The sequence below is a fragment of the Phocoena sinus genome, chromosome 13, assembly GCF_008692025.1.
Source record: "Phocoena sinus isolate mPhoSin1 chromosome 13, mPhoSin1.pri, whole genome shotgun sequence".
Lineage (NCBI taxonomy): Eukaryota > Metazoa > Chordata > Mammalia > Artiodactyla > Phocoenidae > Phocoena > Phocoena sinus.
The window spans coordinates 51,990,576-52,011,577 of record NC_045775.1 but is presented as its reverse complement, the minus strand read 5'-3'; the positions used below and the strand labels follow the sequence as shown (position 1 = coordinate 52,011,577).

At 37.2% G+C, this 21,002-nt stretch overlaps 1 protein-coding gene across 5 annotated transcripts in view; it reads left to right on the top strand.

The window, feature by feature from the left end:
* USP34 (ubiquitin specific peptidase 34) overlaps nucleotides 1-21,002 on the top strand; it is a 234,585-nt gene that overhangs the window by 109,989 nt on the left and 103,594 nt on the right. For all 5 annotated transcript variants that reach the window (XM_032653399.1, XM_032653400.1, XM_032653401.1 and 2 more), the window contains 4 exons: nucleotides 80-207; nucleotides 9,925-10,014; nucleotides 12,681-12,776; nucleotides 18,610-18,692. In XM_032653399.1, coding sequence (XP_032509290.1) covers nucleotides 80-207; nucleotides 9,925-10,014; nucleotides 12,681-12,776; nucleotides 18,610-18,692 — 397 coding nt within the window. The remainder of the gene's footprint in view (nucleotides 1-79; nucleotides 208-9,924; nucleotides 10,015-12,680; nucleotides 12,777-18,609; nucleotides 18,693-21,002) is intronic.

Below are 21,002 nucleotides of genomic sequence, written 5' to 3'. Positions count from 1 at the left end.
ATAAACCCAAAAGACTATAAAATTACAGCAAAATGCATTCAGTATAAACAGTAACTTTATGTATATACATTTTTTGTAGGTTAATCTTTCTGAAGGATTAATAAATGAAGCAGAGAAACTTCTCTGTTCCTTAGTATGTTGGTTTACGGATAGACAGATTCGAATGAGATTCATTGAAGGTTGCCTTGAAAATTTAGGAAACAACAGGTAAATAGGAATTAAAAATTTTTTATACAGTAATCATATTCATAATCAATATTCTTATTGACCTAGATATGGTGGGTTCATAGCATTTAATGTACCGTTATCAACCTATTTTTTTTTTTAGTAATTGTGGTTTTTATATTAGTTCTAAACTGTTTTCCCCCACAGGGTTTATATGTTATCACACAGTCTTGCTTTTTTCAGCACTTTTCGGCACTCTTGATTAGATCACCTCCAACAGAGACAAAGGAATACTGTCTTCTTGATTCTGGGAACATGGTGGTGATTACTCTATTTTCAGATTACAGTTTAAATGTTCTTGAACTGTTATATATAAAGGAAGCTAAATAAGATAAGTGAAGTTAAACTTAAGCTGAAATATAAACATTTTGATAATGGCATTGTTCTTCCATCTGGGTGGATCTGTTGACTTCTGTAGTGCACAAAGAATTAGGTTAGTTGTGTTTTTTTCCTAGTTTGAATTCTGCTATATATTTATATACTTCTTATTGGGGCTCAAATAATTACCACAAGTTTCTTGATTTTCAGTTCTGTTCTGTTGATACAGTCTCCAGTTTCCCTTATACTGCTCTGATAATATTGTTCCATTCTCTGATGTAGTAAATTCAGTTATTAATTGAATATATATATTTTTTAATTTATTTTTTTGTTTATGATTTTTGGCTGCGTTGGGTCTTTGTTGCTGCGTGTGGGCTTTCTCTAGTTGCGGCGAGCGGGGGCTACTCTTTGTTGCGGTGTGTGGGCTTCTCATTGTGGTGGCTTCTCTTGTTGCAGAGCATGGGCTCTTTAGTGCGTGGGCTTCAGTAGATGCGGTGCGTGGGCTCAGTAGTTGTGGCTCGTGAGCTCTAGAGCGAAGGCTCAGTAGTTGTGGCGCACAGGCTTAGTTGCTCCGCAGCATGTGGGATCTTCCCGGAACAGGGCTCCAACCTGTGTCTCCTGCATTGGCAGGCAGATTCTTAACCAATGTGCCACAAGGGAAGCCCCTAATGAATATATTAATATTTTCAGCTTACCTCTGCCCAGGCTCAATATAAATGTCTAATTTTATTGAATATTTAACTGCTTCAAAAAAATTTTTTACCTAATTGAATTAGAAAAAGTATGTGCAATATTTAATTTTTTTCTTTTGATCTTTAAAGGGCTATAATTGGTACAATCACAATAGAAAAATTGCTTATTCATGCAGGTATAAGAAACCACTAATAGACCCCTGTTAGTGGATCAGTTGCCTCATTTGGCATATATTCTTAAAAAAGAATGCTTTTAATGGGTGAATGATATTTCATCATTTACATAGGTATTATAGAAATTAGTTTTAAAATGTTTTGTCTTTTAAATATTTTTTAAAATATTTATTTATCATTTATTTATTGTGGCTGCTCTGGGTCTTAGTTGTTAGGTGCGGGATCTTCATTACAGCACGTGAGATCTTTGTTGTGGCCTGCGGACTCTTAGTTGCGGCATGCAAACTTAGTTGAGACATGCATGCAGGATCTAGTTCCCCAACCAGGAATTGAACCTGGGCCCCCTACATTGGGAACGCAGAGTCTTACCCACTGGGCCACCAGGGAAGTCCCTAAAATGTTAATTGTCTTTTAAAAGCCTTTGTGAAGCTAATGAATACTTTTTTAAGTTGTATCAATTTTTATTCCCCAAAAGTGCATCTGCATATCCTGTGGCCCAGCAGTTGAACTGCTAAGTATGTGCCTTTTAATCATACATCCAGAAGGTCACCAAAAGACACATTCAAGAATGTTCATAAAAGCATTATTCAAAATAACTATTCTTTGTACTGCTATCTAAATGACAAAAAAAGAATAGGAAGGAAAATTAAATTGTGGACTGTTTGTTGAATGAAATAGTATATATATAGTAGTAAAAATGAAAGAAGTACAACTGCATGGAGTAGTGTAGTTGAATCTCACAGACAAAATTTTGAGTGAAAGAAGCCAGATGTAAAAAAGTATATCTCTATTACTCTGTTTATACAGAGTTTAAAAACAGGGAAACTGGGACTTCCCTGGTGGCGCATTGGTTAAGAATCCACCTGCCAATGCAGGGGACACGGGTTCAAGCCCTGGTCCGGGAGGATCGCACATGCCGCAGAGCAACTAAGCCTGTGCACCACAACTGCTGAGCCTTGCGCTATAGAGCCCATGAGCACCAACTACTGAAGCCCGCACGCCTAGAGCCAGTGCTCCACTACAAGAGAAGCCACCGCAGTGAGAAGCCCATGCACTGCAATAAAGAGTAGCAGCAATGAAGATGCAATGCAGCCATAAATGAATAAATTAAAAAAGAAAATCAGGAAAACTATTGTATTTAATAGGATAATGGTTACTCTTGGGTTGTTAGTGACTGGAAAGGGGGCATATCCCAAGGCTTCTGGGATGCTGGTAATGATTTCTTTCTTGATGTTGGTGCATGTTACACAGGTATGTTCACCTCCTAATATTTTGAACTGTCACTTAGGTTTATATGTGTTTTTTCATGTATGTTACTTCAATAAAAAGGAAAAAAGCTATGTGAAAGATGAAATATGTAGCCTTTAAGAGTCAAATGTTTTCAAAGATGATATAATGATATGGGCATATACTCATAGGCCCGTTTGTTAAAAAGATTGCAAGCAATATGTGAGACTGTAGAATGGTTATTTCTGGGAGGAATCAGTTAATTTTTTCTTCTTTATGGTTTTCTATTTTCTAATTTTTCCATAATGAGCATATATTTTTCTAAGTAGTGTAGCTTAAAAGAGACAAGAGGGGGCTTCCCTGGTGGCGCAGTGGTTGAGAGTCTGCCTGCCGATGCAGGGGGCACGGGTTCGTGCCCAGGTCTGGGAAGATCCCACATGCCGCGGAGCGGCTAGGCCTGTGAGCCATGGCCACTGAGCCTGCGCGTCCGGAGCCTGTGCTCCGCAACGGGAGAGGCCACAACAGTGAGAGGCCCGCGTACCGCAAAAAAAAAAAAAGAAAAAGAGTAAAAGAGACAAAAGGAAAATTCTGTGTATAAAATGGAAAATCATCATTTTGGATTTTTTTAAGCTTTAATTTGTTCACTCCCAAATCACTTGAAGTTGAAGCATTTTTCATTTGTTGGAGGCAATCCTGTACCTAATCATAGTTACTTAATGGTTTATTGATATATAGTAAACATAACTATTATATTGATGTTAATTTTGGCCTCAAAATTTACTCAGATCGTTCCTGTATGTATTATGCTAGGCCTCTTATTAATTGGTCATATATGCCAGTACTTAGAGCATAGTGGCATTTTTTAGCCTGTGACATATGCAACACATCCAGTGTGTACTGGCTGAACTTACTGAAGTTATCATGCAAACTGAAAAATAATTAATTTTTTAAAACATTATTAGTTCCGGTTTCCTGATAAACTAGTGTTTTTTTTTAACATCTTTATTGGAGTATAATTGCTTTACAGTGTTGTTTTAGTTTCTGCTGTATAACAAAATGAATCAGCTATATTTATACTTTTATCCCCGTATCCCTTCCCTCTTGCACCTCCCTCCCACTCTCCCTATCCCACCCCTCTAGGCAGTCACAAAGCACCGAGCTGATCTCCCTGTGCTATGCAGCTGCTTCCCACTAGCTATCTATTTTACATTTAAACCAGTGGGTTTTAATGGGGGTGATTTTTTTTCTCCCTAGGTAGTATCAGTATCTGGAGATATTTTTGGTTGTCACATTAATGAGTGGAATTGGAGATGTTACTTTGGGCTAGGGATGCTACTAAACATCCCTCAATGCAGAGGACAGCTTTTCACAACAGAATTGTGTGAAGTGTCAGTATTGATATCAGAGTTTGAGAAATCCTATTCTGAACACAAGAATCCTTTCTCCAAGGATTCCTCTCCCCCTGAGTTTGCCATCACAGTAGGAAAGGAATGTTGCACAAGGGTGTTAATATTAATAGGAAAGCTCTTCCTTATGTTGAAATAAATGGGCCACTGAAATCTTAACTCATTTACCATTTTCCTGACGTTTGACCGAAAAAACCCCACAGATGTCTGCTTCTTGATGATGTCAACTTTTTATGTAGTTTACACAGGTTTTATGTTTCCTTTTATTTTCTCTACGTTGACTTTTTTTTTTTTTTTTTTGCGGTACGCGGGCCTCTCACGGTTGTGGCCTCTCCTGTTGCGGAGCACAGGCTCCGGACATGCAGGCTCAATGGCCATGGCTCACAGGCCCAGCCGCTCCGCGGCATGTGGGATCCTCCAGGACCGGGGCACGAACCCGCATCCCCTGCATCGACAGGTGGACTCTCAACCACTGCGCCACCAAGGAAGCCCCCTCTATGTTGACTTTTTAATTTTCCTTCTAGTTCCTCACTTTCCATGGTTTATAGACCTGTCAACAATTTTTGTTTGTTTTTGCTGTTCTATGGTCTTATTACAGTTTATTTCACAAAATGAACTTAGCTTTCTTTTGAACAGTAATATGGGCTCATTACTTCTTGGGAAGCATAGAGATCTGAAAAAGGAAAAGTCTCCCATAAATCACCCATAATTCTGCCATTTATACGGAACCCACTGTTAACACTTTAAAACACTTTTTAAAGTTTTTACACTTGAAAACACTTTAAACATGCAGCATGTGCCTTATGCACATTTAGCCTTAGGCAGATTGTTTTATAAGGCATATAACATTTCAGCGGTGCAGGAGGTTTAAAGTTGCACACGGAAACACATAGTAGACTGGTTTGCAGAACGTTGTCATAAAGTGAGAGCATGAGGTAGACAGTAGCTCCCACAATGAAAAATCCATTACTTTTCAGCTTGGTATTTGTTACTTCAGGTGAGTGAGATAAGACTGCTGTCTAGTGAGTAGGGTGGAAGTAGGAGTTGGGTTGTAATCAGCCCCTTTGGTGTTTTATGTTTACTAGAAGGCAGGTAGGTTCACATGCAGGTTCACATCCTGGGCTAGGTACCTCCTGAAATTCTGTGGCTTCTTGAGAATTGATTTGAGACTCTGTCTGGGAACCTATCCAGTGTGCTATTTTTTTGCCATTCTTTATGCAGTAGGTAGTTTAACCCACGTGTGAAATTTTTTGCCTTTGAATACAAAAGTAAAAATGCTCACGAGTCAGGGATTCTGTTTACATAAATAAAGGTTCATATAATTAAGAAATGCATGGTACTATGTACTTTTTTTTGGTTTTGTTTTCTCTCTGTAAAGACTGTATTATATACAGCATTTTTTGTCAACTCTTGGTATATACTATAGTTTAAAATGACTGAGGGACTTCCCTTGTGGTCCAGTGGCTAAGACTCCATGCTGCCAATGCAGGGGGCCTGGGTTCGATCCCTGGTCAGAGAACTAGATCCCACATGCTGCAACTAAGAGTTTGCCTGCTGCAGCTAAAAGATCCGGCATGCTGCAACTAAAAAGATCCTGCACGCAGCAACAAAGATCCTGTGTGCCACAACTAAAACCCGACGCAGCCAAATAAGTAAATATTTTAAAATTAATTAATTAATTAATTAATTAGTTGACAGTAGCATTTTGTAGAACACACCAGTCTTATTCAAATATGGAGTCTAGGATTAGGAAATAATCGTCCAAATGTAACTTTAACTGTGTAGACTACTAGCAAATGTGTTCATTCTACTAAAGCAATATAAAGTTACATTGGTAATTCTTAAGAGTCACATCACACTATTGTATAGTAATAAGCTTCAGCAAAGGTTGCAACAAAACCTTTGTATCAAGCAAAGAACCAGGGCAGTCTAAGGTAGTAATACCATTTTTCTTGAGTCTAAAATAAGTGTAGTGATCCCTTTGTATCTTTGGGGGATTGGTTCCAGGATCCCCCTGCAGATACCAAAATCTTCAGGTGCTCAAGTCCTTTATATAAAATAGAGTAGGAGAGTTAGCTCTGTATCCACAGATGAGGAACCTGCATATGGGCTGACTGTATCTTGTTACTCTGGACCATTGAACCTTTTCATCTTAAACATATTGTTGCCTAGGGTCGTGTGGTTTGGTATTTGTAATTTTCACTCTTGGAAGAATTTGTGAATGTAAGTTTGAATATAACAGTAATTTTGATGTTTTTCATAAGCATATCAGCAGTCAAAACTATTTGAGCAAAAAAGTTGATAAGTCCAGGTGTAGTATCTCATAGTTGTTATAGGAGAAGTGCTATGACATTATTTTATTTTAAAAAAATTAAATTTTTTTATTGGGTGTAGTTGATTTACAGTGTTGTGTTAGTTTCTGCTGTACAGCATGATATAATTTTACTTGGAATAAGTTGGTATATGTGATCTTGTGAAGTTTCCTTTAATACTGGAATATAAATTATTATTGTCAGCAAACAAATACATGATCTTACCCTGTTTGTAAATATTTTACTAATTTTCATTCTGTAATCAGTACTTTATATCATTTTTCCTTTCAAGTTTATCGGTTTAAATAAAGTGTTCCAGAGTTTCAGGATCACTTTGATTCTGGATTTGGTCATTTCTTATATTCTTAAATTTATGGCACTTAAAATATGTCTCTTCACTGTTCTTTGAAATCTTTTTTTTTTTTGCGGTACACGGGCCTGTCACTGTTGTGGCCTCTCCTGTTACGGAGCACAGGCTCCGGACACGCAGGCCCAGCGGCCATGGATCACAGACCCAACCACTTCGCGGCATGTGGGATCTTCCCGGACTGGGGCACGAACCCATGTCCCCTGCATCGGCAGACGGACTCTCAACCACTGTGCCACCAGGGAAGCCCCTGAAATCTTTTTTTGAGGAGAAAAATTTGGAGTTTTTCTGAATCTTTGGAAAAACTTTAAAAAACTGTTTTAGTCACATAAGATGTAATTATTAATAATTCAGTGTTTTTATTATAAATTGTGGAGAAAAGCATTCCCCTTAGGTAGGAGTAGAGGTAAGACAAGTCCCATTTCTACAATCCTATTTTGGGTTCTTTTACATGAACCACATCATTATTCACTCAACTCAACCAATACCTGCTCAATGCCTGGCATCCTATTCTCTAATGTCAAGCATCATGTGCTTGCTTCTACATTACATTTTATAAAATGAAAACATGTTTATTGTAGAAAATTTGGAAAGTAAATTTAAACAGTCTAGACTCTTAACACCATTGACTGCAAAAGAGGTAATAAGATTTTCAGAAAATATACAACTGCTGCACACTGTAAGACTTGCTTTAGTGAGATATGGTATCTCTAGTCTTTGTTTCTTTGTATTTTAAAAGTATTGTTGAAATTACACTAGGCAAACAATTTTGGAATTTGCTTTTGTGATTTTAGGTGAAAGTTTTCTGTCCTTTTTTCTTTGTGATATCTCATTGATTTTATGCTTTTAAAGTCAAATTAATATACATATATATATATTCATTCCAGTTTTTTATGTCTTAATTTTTAGGAAAAACTCTGCTAATGTTTCTGAAACTTTGACAAAGGAGTTTAGATAAATAATCTAAAACTGAAATTGATTTCCCCTGATCTATCTTGGTCTATCTTCCCAAGCACCACTTCTGTGCGACTTGTTGAAAAATATTAAATATTTTAATATTTAAAAGTATACTAAAAATTTTAATGTTTTTGAATATTTAAAGAATATTTACTTTGCAGTTACTGGATATCAGGCATTTGCTGTCTTTGTTGCTTCACTGTATACTTATTATTATCATTGGCCACAGTGTGCAGCGTGTGGAACTTCTCCCACCAGGATCAAACCCGTGCCCCCTGAAGTGGAAGCACGGAGTGTTAACCACTGGACCACAGGGGAAGTCCACTATATACTCTTTAATCTATACTAATGTTGTTTTGATCCTCTGACATACTTCTAACATGCTGTTTCTTTTGTCTTCCAGTAGTATTTTTTCTGTCCTTTTCCTTCATAACTGTAATATAGCATTTTACACTGTTGGTCTTCCTCCTGAAAATCTTGCCTTTAAGTTCTTTGCTGGTTTGTTATTTAAGGAAATATATACTCAGCATGCACCACATGCAGGGAGTTTTAGTGAATAAGACACTCTTCGCTCACATCAAGCACATTCTAGTGGTAGACATATTAAATAAAGGAATATTTATTACGTGATGATGAATGAAGGAAAATTGGGAAGGAGTCAAGAATAATAGAGGTTCGCAGAGCAATGGAAAGGTGATATTTAATATAGAGTTGTCAGGGTCATCCCTTCTGTTGACAGTTGAGGAGACCTTAATAAAGTGAGGGAAGGGGTCCTTCAGGTAGCTATTTAGGTAAAGCACATTCCTCGCAGAGGCAATAGAAAAGCCCTGAGGCGGGAATGTGCTCGTGTGTTTTGAAGGAATAGCAAAAAGGGAGGTGGGGGGCCTTCCCTGGTGGCGCAGTGATTGAGAGTCCGCTTGCCAGTGCAAGGGACATGGGTTCGTGCTCCGGTCCGGGAAGATCCCACATGCCGTGGAGCGACTGGGCCCGTGAGCCATGGCCGCTGAGCCTGCGTGTCTGGAGCCTGTGCTCCGCAACAGTGAGAAGCCCACATATCGCCAAAAAAAAAAGGAAGATGGGAAGGAAAATAGGTTAGACTGATAGAAGGAATGGGGACAGATCAGACAAGGCTTTGTAGTCAAATTTAAGTACTTTGGATTTTATTCAGAAACAAAGTTTTGTAGTTTCTCCTACTCAGCATTCGCCACTGTTTTCCTCCCACTCAGAAGTGTAGTCCTGTATTCGAATATACCTGGTACTCTTAAAAAGAGTAGGCATTTTTGAGGACTTATTTGTACTCCATACTTGTGGGTAGGGTGCCAACTTTTTCTCTTTGTAAAAATTCTTTCATGAAGCAATATTGGCTCCTAAGCTTAAAAATAAAAGAAATTCAGTAACTTGATTAGTGTCCTGCTTCTTTCAAGGCTCATGCAGGCAACCTTCTTGCCTACTAGGACTTCTGGGATTTGCATGTCAATATGTTCCCTGTACCCCCTTTTCTTCCAGAAGATAGACATGCTCAGATCTTCTTGAGGTTTTAGAATGATTTCCTATTGCCTTTTGGCCCTTTTATACTTGAGGTATGTGGTGTGCTTCTATTATTAGCATGCTCATAATGCAGTGATTCTCAGTTTAGATGGAGATGATATTAAGTGAGAATTAAGGAGAAAGTGATAATTTATATAGTTTGAAAAATGTTCTCTACATTTATTGTTTGTAGTCCACAAACCAGCAGTTTGAGTATCACTTGTGAGCTTGTTAGAAATGCAATCCTGAACCTACCCCAGACCTACTGAATCAGAATTTGCATTTTAACAAAATCCCCCCAGCTGGATCAAGTGCACACTAAACTTTGAGAAGCCCTGCTCTAGATAATTTACCCAAGCTGCTGCTTCTTGTTTTCCTTGATTAAATCCTCAGAAGCACCTATGACTCGTTAAAGAATACTGTCATTAAAAAAATTTATATTTAAATGCTCTTCACTTGCTTTTATACTCAGATATTTGTATGGTGTATTTTACTTTAAAAGTCTTGGATTGGTTTTTTAAAACTTGGATTTCTTGCCCCAGTGTATAATAAGTTGATACTTTAGGAAAAAATTTTGTGTTTGCATAGAAATGTATGTGAAGTTCATTAACTCTTTTTGCATTTAAGATTTTAAATAGCTGAATTTCTGTTAAGATCTAGAATTGTTGATACTATTTAAAATTATTTTATTCTATAAATACCTGTTTTTGCTGTTTCAGATCAGTAGTAATTTCACTTCGTCTTCTTCCAAAACTGTTTGGTACTTTTCAGCAGTTTGGGAGCAGTTATGATACACATTGGATTACAATGTAAGTAAATAAAAGAAACAGAAGTATTCATTTTAAAGATTTTTTTCCCAGTCATAATTATCAAACAAGGTTTTGAGTAACTTACTAGCTTTTGTTCTGCACCAGGAAAATTTGAATTTTGTGTAATTCAAATGTTTGCTTAGTTTTCTGAGTGCTGTCTCTGCCACTTAGCCCCATGGAGATTATGTATATCTCTGTCACCAGGAAGTCTAACCTTTGTACTCATTGTAGTTTGAGAAAAATATTGTAGCAATTAATGCGTTAATTTTAAGGTAGATTTTTAGTGTATCTGACCATGGCAAAGGACTCCTGAAGAAGATCCACACATTAAACACTCTAAGGTGCCTTTAATTTTTTCCATTACTAGGAGTTGGTTCTAGACATTACATCACCTTAGGGATAATTTTGACACCACCCTATTACTCCTTTACATATAGAGAGAACTTATGATTAATGTTAAAGAATTCTTTCAAGGATAGTACTTTGATGTGATATTGATCTAATGTTTAAGAATATTCTAGAGAAAGTTGGCTATCACACGCACTTCATTAACCTCTAAGAATGTATTATTTGCTTTATTCAGAATAGACTTTTTGGAGAGATTTCAGAGACTTTAAATTTTAGGAAAAATTAGACCTGTTGAAGGATTTATTTGTGAGGTCAAGTAGGATGGAGTTTTATCTAATTCCTCCTCAAATCTAAGATTAGTTAGTAGGAATACTTGAATATGATTTTTAAAATTCTTAGAAGTCTGTACTATAATTCTAAATAAGATGAAGTTCTTCTGAGTTATAGCCCTTGCTGGTTTTTTTTCTTTTAATAGGGGATCTGTTTAACCTGAACCTCTATTACTGTTTTTTAAATTTTTTTGTTGTTGTTGTTTTTGCGGTACGCGGGCCTCTCACTGTCGCGGCCTCTCCCGTTGCGGAGCACAGGCTCCTGACGCGCAGGCACAGCGGCCATGGCTCACGGGCCCAGCCGCTCCGCGGCATGTGAGATCTTCCCAGACCGGGGCACGAACCCATGTCCCCTGCATCAGCAGGTGGACTCTCAGCCACTGCGCCACCAGGGAAGCCCTATTACTGTTTTTTAAAAATCATCTTAGAAAGTCTCTTTCTTTGGTTACTATTTCAGGGTGACCCTAGTGACAATTCTATTTGTGAGTGCAAGGAAGTTCTTTGAGATACTAAACAGAGGAGTAGAGGAAAGCATTTAGCATCCTTTAAGTACAAGAGTACCATGAGTTTTATTTCATTGATTCTCTTCCCATGGTTTTTAAATGGCTGAATTACAAAATTCATAAGTATTAAAGTGATTCACTTGTAGCTTACCTGGGCAAGTTGGTATTTTAGTCATGTGAGGAGGTTTGAATTAAGGAGTAACAAAAGATAACATTCTTATAGAAGTGCAAAGCTGCGAATATTCAGTTACTTATCAAGTATACCTGAACTTAAGTATATTGAGTTGAAACCCTTTTAGCTTGTTCCTTAAGTTAAATATAAATAAGCTCAGTTAATGCCAACATGAGACTGGTATCCTAAATCTTATCAAGTAGATCACTTAAAAGAACTGAGCGCTTATGATTAGTTGGCATCAATAACAACAAAAACTTCCACTTGGTGTGAACCTATTATGTGCAGTAGCACTCAGCATTTGGTACATACTGTCTCTTAAACTCTTACAGCCCATATTTTAAAATTGGAAATTATCTCTGATCATCTTAGCAAATCTTCAGGTAACCAGCAAACAGACTGGCGAGTGATTGGCAATGCAAGAGTAACTTATTTGGAAAAGAAGGCTATAGCAAAAACATGATGTAAATTATATTTGAAGTTTTGGAATTTCAGTACTTCTACATGTTAGTAGTTATATTGCTAATAATTATTGTGTGAGATAGATTGTTAGTTATGGACCCTGCTATCTCTAATTGTATTTATCACTATTTCTTTTTTCTTCTATTGTTTCTAGTTTACTTTAATATGTCAATATTTATTTGATCAAAATGTTATTTTAAAAAATAAGCGGTTATTGACAGTAGAAAAAAACAAACTGATTGGTTCATTTAGTTTATATTATATGTGTTCTGTATGCCACGCACTGTGCTAAATAATGACCAAGGTACACAGTCCATCCTTAACATGGACTGTATTGTACTGTTTTTTAATATTAACTCATATTAGTCATTTATAATTAGCATTCTGCCAGACAGTTTATCCCCTTCACAGAGATTGAGTATTTTGAGATTAAAACACAGTGGTGGGCTTCCCTGGTGGCGCAGTGGTTGAGAGTCCGCCTGCCGATGCAGGGGACATGGGTTCTTGCCCCGGTCCTGGAAGATCCCACATGCCGCGGAGCGGCTAGGCCCGTGAGCCATGGCCGCTGAGCCTGCGCGTCCGGAGCCTGTGCTCCGCAACAGGAGAGGCCGCAACAGTGAGAGGCCCGCCTACCGCAAAAAAACAAAAACACAGTGGTGCTTTAACTTCATAAAAATTAAGGTGCACTGCTTTATATCTTTTCACAATTCAAATATAAACAGAACTTGTAAGTTTTTGATAATTGATTTTGCTTTTGAAAATGTTTTACATAGAAGTTTTTTTCCTGTTCTAGAATAGATTTATTCTCTTACCCTGTGCCTCTAAAACTATTTCTTATTTCAATTGGTCCAGGTGGGCAGAAAAAGAACTGAACATGATGAAACTTTTCTTTGATAATTTGGTATACTATATTCAAGCTGTAAGAGAAGGAAGACAAAAACATGCACTGTAAGTATACCTTAACTATGTAAGTTACGTGTAAGTGTTGATTGTCTTTCCTGTGAAAGGTAATTTTCCAGTGTTCCTACTCCTACTCCTTTTCTTTCATATAATAAATAAATGTAATGAACGTTTTAGTTATGAAATTTTTAAGAGAAAGTTTCTTTTTTGTTTTTTTTTTGTTTTTTTCTTGCGGTACGCGGGGCTCCGGACGTGCAGGCTTAGCAGCCATGGCTCACGGGCCCAGCCGCTCCGCGGCATGTGGGATCTTCCCAGACCGGGGCAAGAACCCGTGTCCTCTGCATCGGCAGGCGGACTCTCAACCACTGCGCTACCAGGGAAGCCCGAAAGTTTCTTTTTTAAGTTGAATTCTATAAGGTTATTTTTATAATTCTTAACCTTAGGAAAATGTAGGTTATATAACTTTGGGTGTTGATTAATCTTCACTGTTGAGTTCTGTTCATAAGTCAGTGTTTTCAAGAATCAAAAGTAAATGTTTTTTCCAGAAATCACCAGTATCCTTGTATTAATATATTAGGGCATTGATTCTAAAACTTATAAATATTTACTTCTGAACAAGTATATTTATATTAGAGTTAATTTAAAACATTTTCTTTTATTATTATAATTGAATACTAGTATTAGAAAGTTTAGGACATGTGAAAACGTTAAGAATTGTGATGTTATAGCTGGTTAATATTTCATCATTAAAATATCTGGATATATTGAAGTGAGTTTGGATAAGAATTGGTAGAAGTTGGGGTGTTAGTGGTATAGCTGTGTTTAAAGCTTCTTATAGGGAGATGCCTGCCTAGAAGGAAGCTTGGAGAATTCAGAAAGTTTTTGTTTGTAAGTCAGTTGGTGGAAACTAATGGTCAAGTCTAGGAAACCAGCTAAGTGTCAGTATCAGCATGTCAGTAAATAAGAGAAGTAGGCACAGTATTTATTGAGAAAATATCCGCATAGAAAACTTTCATGTAGATCAGAATTGATCAGATTGTAGAAGTGTTCAGAAAAGCCATAGGCCTTTGGGCTTCCCTGGTGGCGCAGTGGTTGAGAGTCCGCCTGCCGATGCAGGGGACACAGGTTCATGCCCCAGTCCTGGAGGATCCCACATGCCGTGGAGCGGCTGGGCCCGTGAGCCATGGCCGCTGAGCCTGCGCGTGCGGAGCCTGGGCTCCGCAACGGGAGAGGCCACAGCAGTGAGAGGCCCGCGTCCTGCAAAAAAAAAAAAAAAAAAAAAAGCCATAGGCCTTTAAAGCATACTTATTCACCTCCAAAAATGAAATCACATTTTCCCCCGACAAATCAGTTCTTTCTCCAGATTACTCTACCCTTCAGTGTACCACCCTCCTCCTAGTCACCTAAAACTTGGAGACTTGGGGCTCTTTTCATATACTTTTATTTCCAAACATGAATAATGATGTTAGTGGTGATAAAAATAGCCAGTATTTGTTGATGCTTACTATGTGCCAGATACCTTTTAAGTATTATTAACTTCAAGATACACAACTTATTTGAAGTAGGAATTCTCATTTTAAAAATGAGAATGTATAAGCTATGAGGTAATAAATAATTTGCCCAAGGTCACAGTTACAAATTTTTATAAATTTATAGATTTTATAAGTAGTGGAGCTAGAATTTCTATAATTCATTTTATAAACACACATTTTATTAATAGTCAAGCAGTCTGTTTTCTGTAATTCATATTCTTGAGTGCCACATTATACTGTCATTAATCTCTAGTTATCTTAAGGCTAAAATATAGCCCATATTTTTTTTTCACAAGTTGACATTCCCACAAACACTGTTCTAGTTCTTTAACCAACATTTGGCTCAGTTTTCTTCCCTCAGCCTCCCCCATGCTTGTTAATTCCTTATCCTTATTAAATGAGGAAGGCATTAATGATATTGGTAGAAAGCACATGGGCTTGAGAATCATACAGACCTGCATTTAGGTTATGTATCTATTGTTTTGACCTTATTTCAGTTACTTACCGCTCTAATAAATCCCCATTATTTATCTCATGAGTTTTTTCCTGTTTCTATTTTTTAAAATTAATTTATTTATTTATTTTTGGCTGCGTTGGGTCTTCGTTGTTGTGCGCAGGCTTTCTCTAGTTGCAGTGAATGGGGGCTACTCTTCCTTGCGGTGTGCAGGCTTCTCATTGCGGTGGCTTCTCTTGTTGCGGAGGACGGGCTCTAGGTGCATGGGCTTCATTAGTTTTGGCACGGGGGCTCAGTAGTTGTGGCTCACGGGCTCCAGAGTGCAGGCTCAGTAGTTGTGGCGCACGGGCTTAGTTGCTGCGGGGCATGTGGGATCTTCCCAGACCAGAGCTCGAACCCGTGTCCCCTGCATTGGCAGGTGGATTCTTAACCACTGAGCCACCAGGGAAGCCCCCCTCATGAGTTTTTTTTAAGAATTAAATGCAATAATTTAGTAAGCTGTATCTGGCACATAGTAGGTTATGTATAAATTGTAGTTACTTGGCTAAAAGAAACTATGGTATAAAATAAACAAGAAACTTGCCTCCTACCCCCATTTAGATTGTCTACTGCATAAAAAATAAATTCTACTTTATTCAGTCTAGTATTCTGGGCTCTCAAAAATCTAAACTCAACTAACCTTTCCTGTTTTATTGTTCAGTGATTTTTTTAGACATTCTGTTCTTCACGCCTGTGAAATTATTTCTGATATGTTTCCTTAAATTTACTCTGTTCCACAGCTTGGCTTACAAAGTTACCTCTATATAAGATGCATTCTTTTTAAATCCTTTTAAAATTCTAAGCGTTCTTCAGAGTCTCTTCTTTAATTATTATTCTTCAAGCAGTGATGAGGATTAAAGCCTTCTGATTCTGTATCTCCATACATTCTCTATAAAAACCTTAAGATCAACAAGGAACAGGAATAAAACCACACTGACCAGCATTATTAGGAGGCAGAATTCAAATTACATGTCAACAGAGAAATAAACACTTAAGTTGCAAAAAAGCTCCCACCAGAGCCACAGCCTGTGGGCTTGAAGAGCAGGGATGGGAACTTAAGAGAGGAGCATGGAAGACATAGACGAGTCATGCTCAAAAAGAGAAAGTCCAGCATTCAGTGCCAAAAAATGTACACAGATCTGAGACTTGGTTGTTGAAGTTGCTCACTTTGTTAGTGGAGGCAGAGAGGCAGAGCCTCACAGAAGCATTTCTTCTTTTTTTTTAATTTAAAGAAGCATTGTTTCTGTGGTGGAAAAAATGTGGTGCTCTTTGGAGATGAGTTTTATACTTTTCTAGGGTACACCAGAGTATCCTTCCAGTCCTCCAGTCTGCCTTGTTTCCTGACATTTTAGGAGAATAAAATCTTAGAACAGAGAGCTGTCCAGACTATTTTGTTATAATTCCTTTGATTCTTCAGGCTATAAACAGAGTTGTACATTTGCTGCTCTTTGTTAAAGCATACTGATTTCATGAGTTTGTGGCACATTACTTTGCATTCGTTCCGTGGTGATTATAGTAGGCAAGTTCTAAGATTTTCACGTAGGACAAAAAGATTCTTGTGGCATTAAAGATAACATTTTATTTCATAAATGGACATGTTACATATTTCTTGAATCCAGTTGCCGCTAGAGAAAATTCTGTGTTAGCATTGAGACTATCAAGTGAAAGACTTTTTTTAAGGTGTCAGTTTGTCACTAAAGTTTCATGCCCGTGGGGAGATTATTTTTGTCCTATATTTTCTGTAATGTCAGGAGCCATGGACAAGCCCACGAGAGTTTATTAGTATTGATAACACTTTTGATTTGCATCCCAAGAAATTTCCTGGTTGGTGATTTCAGCAACCAATGGGATCCTGACAGAGCAGGCGGAGTCCTTTGAAGTGTGCAGCCAATGGTACTACTGTGGAAGCCGAAGAAGGGAGGACAAAGGGACTGGATCCATGCCTTCTAGGGTTATAGGTCCCTTACTCTGAGATGCAAGTATAGGGGAAGGAAGTGTTCAGGAAATAAAGGCACTTTGTAAAGGACAAGAAGACATCATTCCCCTTTTATGTCTGTGACCAACGTTCCCGATACTCAGGGCATATGATATATGATAGATCTCATGTTTGAACCTGTACTCCAAGGTCTCTGCTACAAAAATCTCTGTCCTTTTAGTAAAAGGATGAAAACTATTAAGAGCAGGCCTTGAATTTTACCTGAATAGTGTTTTAGTCTGTGAGTTCCACCCCCTACCCCCCACCCCCAGTTCCCAGCCACCTTGCCGTAAGTACTTTCATCTTCATGAAGGGCACTGCAACAGTGACGAAGCAAAAGTTCATCTTTTCCAACGTTAACATGAGACAGTAAAGAGAAGCAAAGATATATCCAGCAAACTCAACCTTTAGGAAGCCTTAACTTGAAACTTCAATGACGAATCTAGTGTAATTTTTGAAACCAGCTAACTTTAGGAAGCTTTTAGAATTTTACACTTACTTAAAGATGTTAAGAAATTGATTTAAGAGGCTCTGTGACTCTCTGCAAGTTGGGATATAGATCATGGCCCAGACTGGCTGCTGCCTTTTGTTAGCAAGGTAATTTGGGCGGTTCCTCCACAGCCAGCCTTTTGATTTGTAACATAGAGATAAGAACTCATGATTGATTTATTCTCATTGATTGGGTACTCAGGTGCTTATGGGAACTAGAATATTGTGATACCACAGTCACAGTTCAATATGCAGTTCATGGAGTTGCTAAAGGAATCCTAAAATGCAAACCTGATCATTACTACCTTTTTTTCCCCAACACCCTTCAGTGACTTCCTTATGTTCCCAGAACAGTATCAAACTCCTCTGACATTCATGCTGGCCGTGATTTGGCCCCAGCTTACCTCTTTAGACCCATCTCCTACCCTTCTTCCACCACAGACCAACACTTGCTTCTTAAAATGCTGTTCCTTTGCAAATGCCTACAAACTGAATTCCCAGAGAACCATGTGAAATCACCTACTTAACAAGCTTTCAAAGCAACTCTTAAATTATCCATTGAATTTTGTACACATGAATTACAATTACTTAGATTTGAAATAACATTCAGAAATGCTCATTTTGTATCCACTGTTTTATGAATTAGACTTATGGAAATGATATTTTATTAACATTTCTTGTTAAAGGAATATAGTATTATCCCTGGAGGGACAATGATAATGAAACATGCAATTTCTAGATGGAAATGTTTTTTATTAGCTATTCTAATTTATGTACATATTGCATAATTTTAAATTTATTTATTTATTTTATTTCTTTTTGGCTGTGTTGGGTCTTCGTTGCGGTGCACGGGCTTCTAATTGCAGTGGCTTCTCTTGTTGCAGAGCCCAGGCTCTAAGCCCAAGGGCTTCAGTAGTTGTGGCTCGCGGGCTCTAAAGCACAGGCTCAGTAGTTGTGGTGCATGGGCTTAGTTGCCCCACGGCATGTGGGATCTTCCCGGACCAGGGATTGAACCCGTGTCCTCTGCATTGGCAGGCAGATTCTTAACCACTGCGCCACCAGGGAAGCCCCATATTGCATAATTTTAAAATGACATTTCTTTTGTTCCACTGTTGAGTTCTTATCTACTTATCTAATTTGAAAGTATGTGTTCTAATAATTTGCAGATTTTTATAGTATTAAATAACATAAATCTCACATGTAACATTTGGCTTTGTGGCCTTTTTTTGTGTGTATAACCAAAGATATAATTAAAATATTTAATAATTATGAATGTTATTAAATGGAATTTTACTTATTTTGTATAATTTAAGATTAGGACCATTAAATCTTTAAAAATAATTAAGAAATAGGATCTCTCAGTTAATTATTTTAATGACTTTTTAAATACAGGTACAGCCATAGTGCCGAAGTTCAGGTGCGGCTTCAGTTCTTAACTTGCGTGTTTTCAACTCTGGGATCACCTGATCATTTCAGTAAGTTTTTAAATCAGTATTTTAGTCAGTTTTTAGATCTTCCTTGGCTCTTGAAATAGTTCAGTTAAATGTACTCATGCCTTTAGATTTCTGTGGTGATCAAATTATTCTCAGTACTGAATGTCCTCTCAGTATGTATGGCAATGGGAACTCGCCACTGACACATTCTTGTTTCAGGCTCTGAAAGTGCCAGTTTCTTAATGAATAAATGACTCATTTCAGGAACAAAATATTTGGGATAGGAGAACGTATCATGTTAGAGTGTATTTTTTATTACATTTGGTTATAGAATATTCCTTTCACTCCGGTTGGAAACAGCCACTGTCTGCATATTATTATCAGGGCTGATCTTATCCAAAATTGGTTGGCTTCATAGGTGATAGAGACTTAGACACCCTAGTTTTATTTAGATGAATCTCAAACTCAATTTCGTTAACAGTTAATCTTAAAAAAAAAAAAAAAAAAAAAAAAAAAACAAAAAAACCAGGGAGATTGGTCTGGTATATTCAGAGTGTGGACCATTTCCAAATCCACATGCTAGATATTCTCACAAGAAAGGAGGAAGCTTGATTTCTTTTGGCCAGAGCTCCTTTCCTCTTGCTAGACTGACTGTGTTTTCTTTCACGCTCCACACACTTCTTTTACTGTGTGTCCCTGTCAACAAACCTCATTTGTTAGAAGGGCATTCTTTATTTAGCTGTGGTTAATATAATCAAACTGATGAGCGTTTTGCTAGCCTGAGAGATGTCTTCATGACTCTTAAGTCCATATATGCTTGAGATATGCCATGCATTTATTTTACTGTTTAAGTCTATAATTTCTTCTTTAAGTCAAGCTGTTTGTAATGTCACTAGCATTGTGATACCAATAGATATCAAAATGAAGACACCTGTTTTTGATAGGAAACTTCTGTTTCATATTACTAGGTCATTTATTACACCCATTATGACTCATAATATACAAGAAACAAATAATATAAAATATTTTTAAAAATCTTATACATGAGAAGTCAAGCCAAAACAAATATTGTCAGCATAAATAATTTCACATGACCATTACGTTTCATGTTTGTTGAGTATAGATTTTTAGTGGAAAATGTTAATCACTCTTTTCAGTATTTGAGTAATGAATTATTTATTTTGCTGCTCCCATTCCAGTGAACACAGTATGTATTCATATACAGTATGTATGGGCTTTCAATAGCTACTGTACATATAGAATCATACTGAAAACTTCACTGTCCCACATCATAATTGTACTTATCTAACTGGCACAGTTCCTTTCAGGTATAATATGGTTACTCCAAAGTTATATTTGATAAGTTAATACAGGTTTTTAATATACCAATAACTGTATTCCTTTAAAAACTTAAAACAATAACGGCAGCTTATACATTGCCTATTGATTGTGAATTGGTGATTTAGCCATTTATGAATACACTTTGGTTTTGTTTACTATAATTAACCTGGATGCTTTTTTTTAAGATTCTTACCTGTTTTTACCTATCTTCACTTATCTCTCTTCTTAATTACTTAATGTGTTTAAGTTATAATATACACTAAAGGTTATTTCTGGTTTTTTTATGTTGGCTCCCAGGGGCACAAATTCTTAGAACAAGTAGTCCATACATTAACTGTTTTTGTGAGAAACTGATTGGATACATTTTTCTGATTAAACTCTTTAGACTGATACTGCTACTAGGTAAATATTGGGTTGGCCCAAACGTTCTGTTCAGGTTTTTCCATAACATCTTATGGAATACTTTCTGAGGTGCTTTTCATATTCTGAATCTCATCTACTTTTTTTAGGGGATGGTGGTTCTTACAATTCTATCATCTTTTCAGATGCCTTCTGATTCTGGGGAATAAGCCTAGGCTCTAGAATCCCTTAGGATATACTTTAGAAATCCCATTACACTTTTATTCTACCCTTTTGGATTGTCTCACTTATCCATATTCAGACTTGTGATTGCCCTAATGCCTTCTCTTTGATTCTTAATAGTTCTTCTGATTCCTTCTGCCACACTCTGGAATTATCTAATACTTGGGTCAAAGTAGTATACAGATTTTGTCTCATTACATTGGCTTCTCAGCCAATTGTATCCCCTGATGTGTTGCTGTTTTTTTTTAGGCCGTCAGTTCCCTTTTGTTTTATTAATCATAAGGATCCCTTTTTTCATAGTTTTCAAAAATAATGCTTATTGGCATTTATTGTTTATCTCCTATGTGCATAGAATGAGCTTTGAACATGACATGGTATCCACTCTATTCTTAACCCTTAGAACTAACTGGACTTTGGGAATTCCCTTTA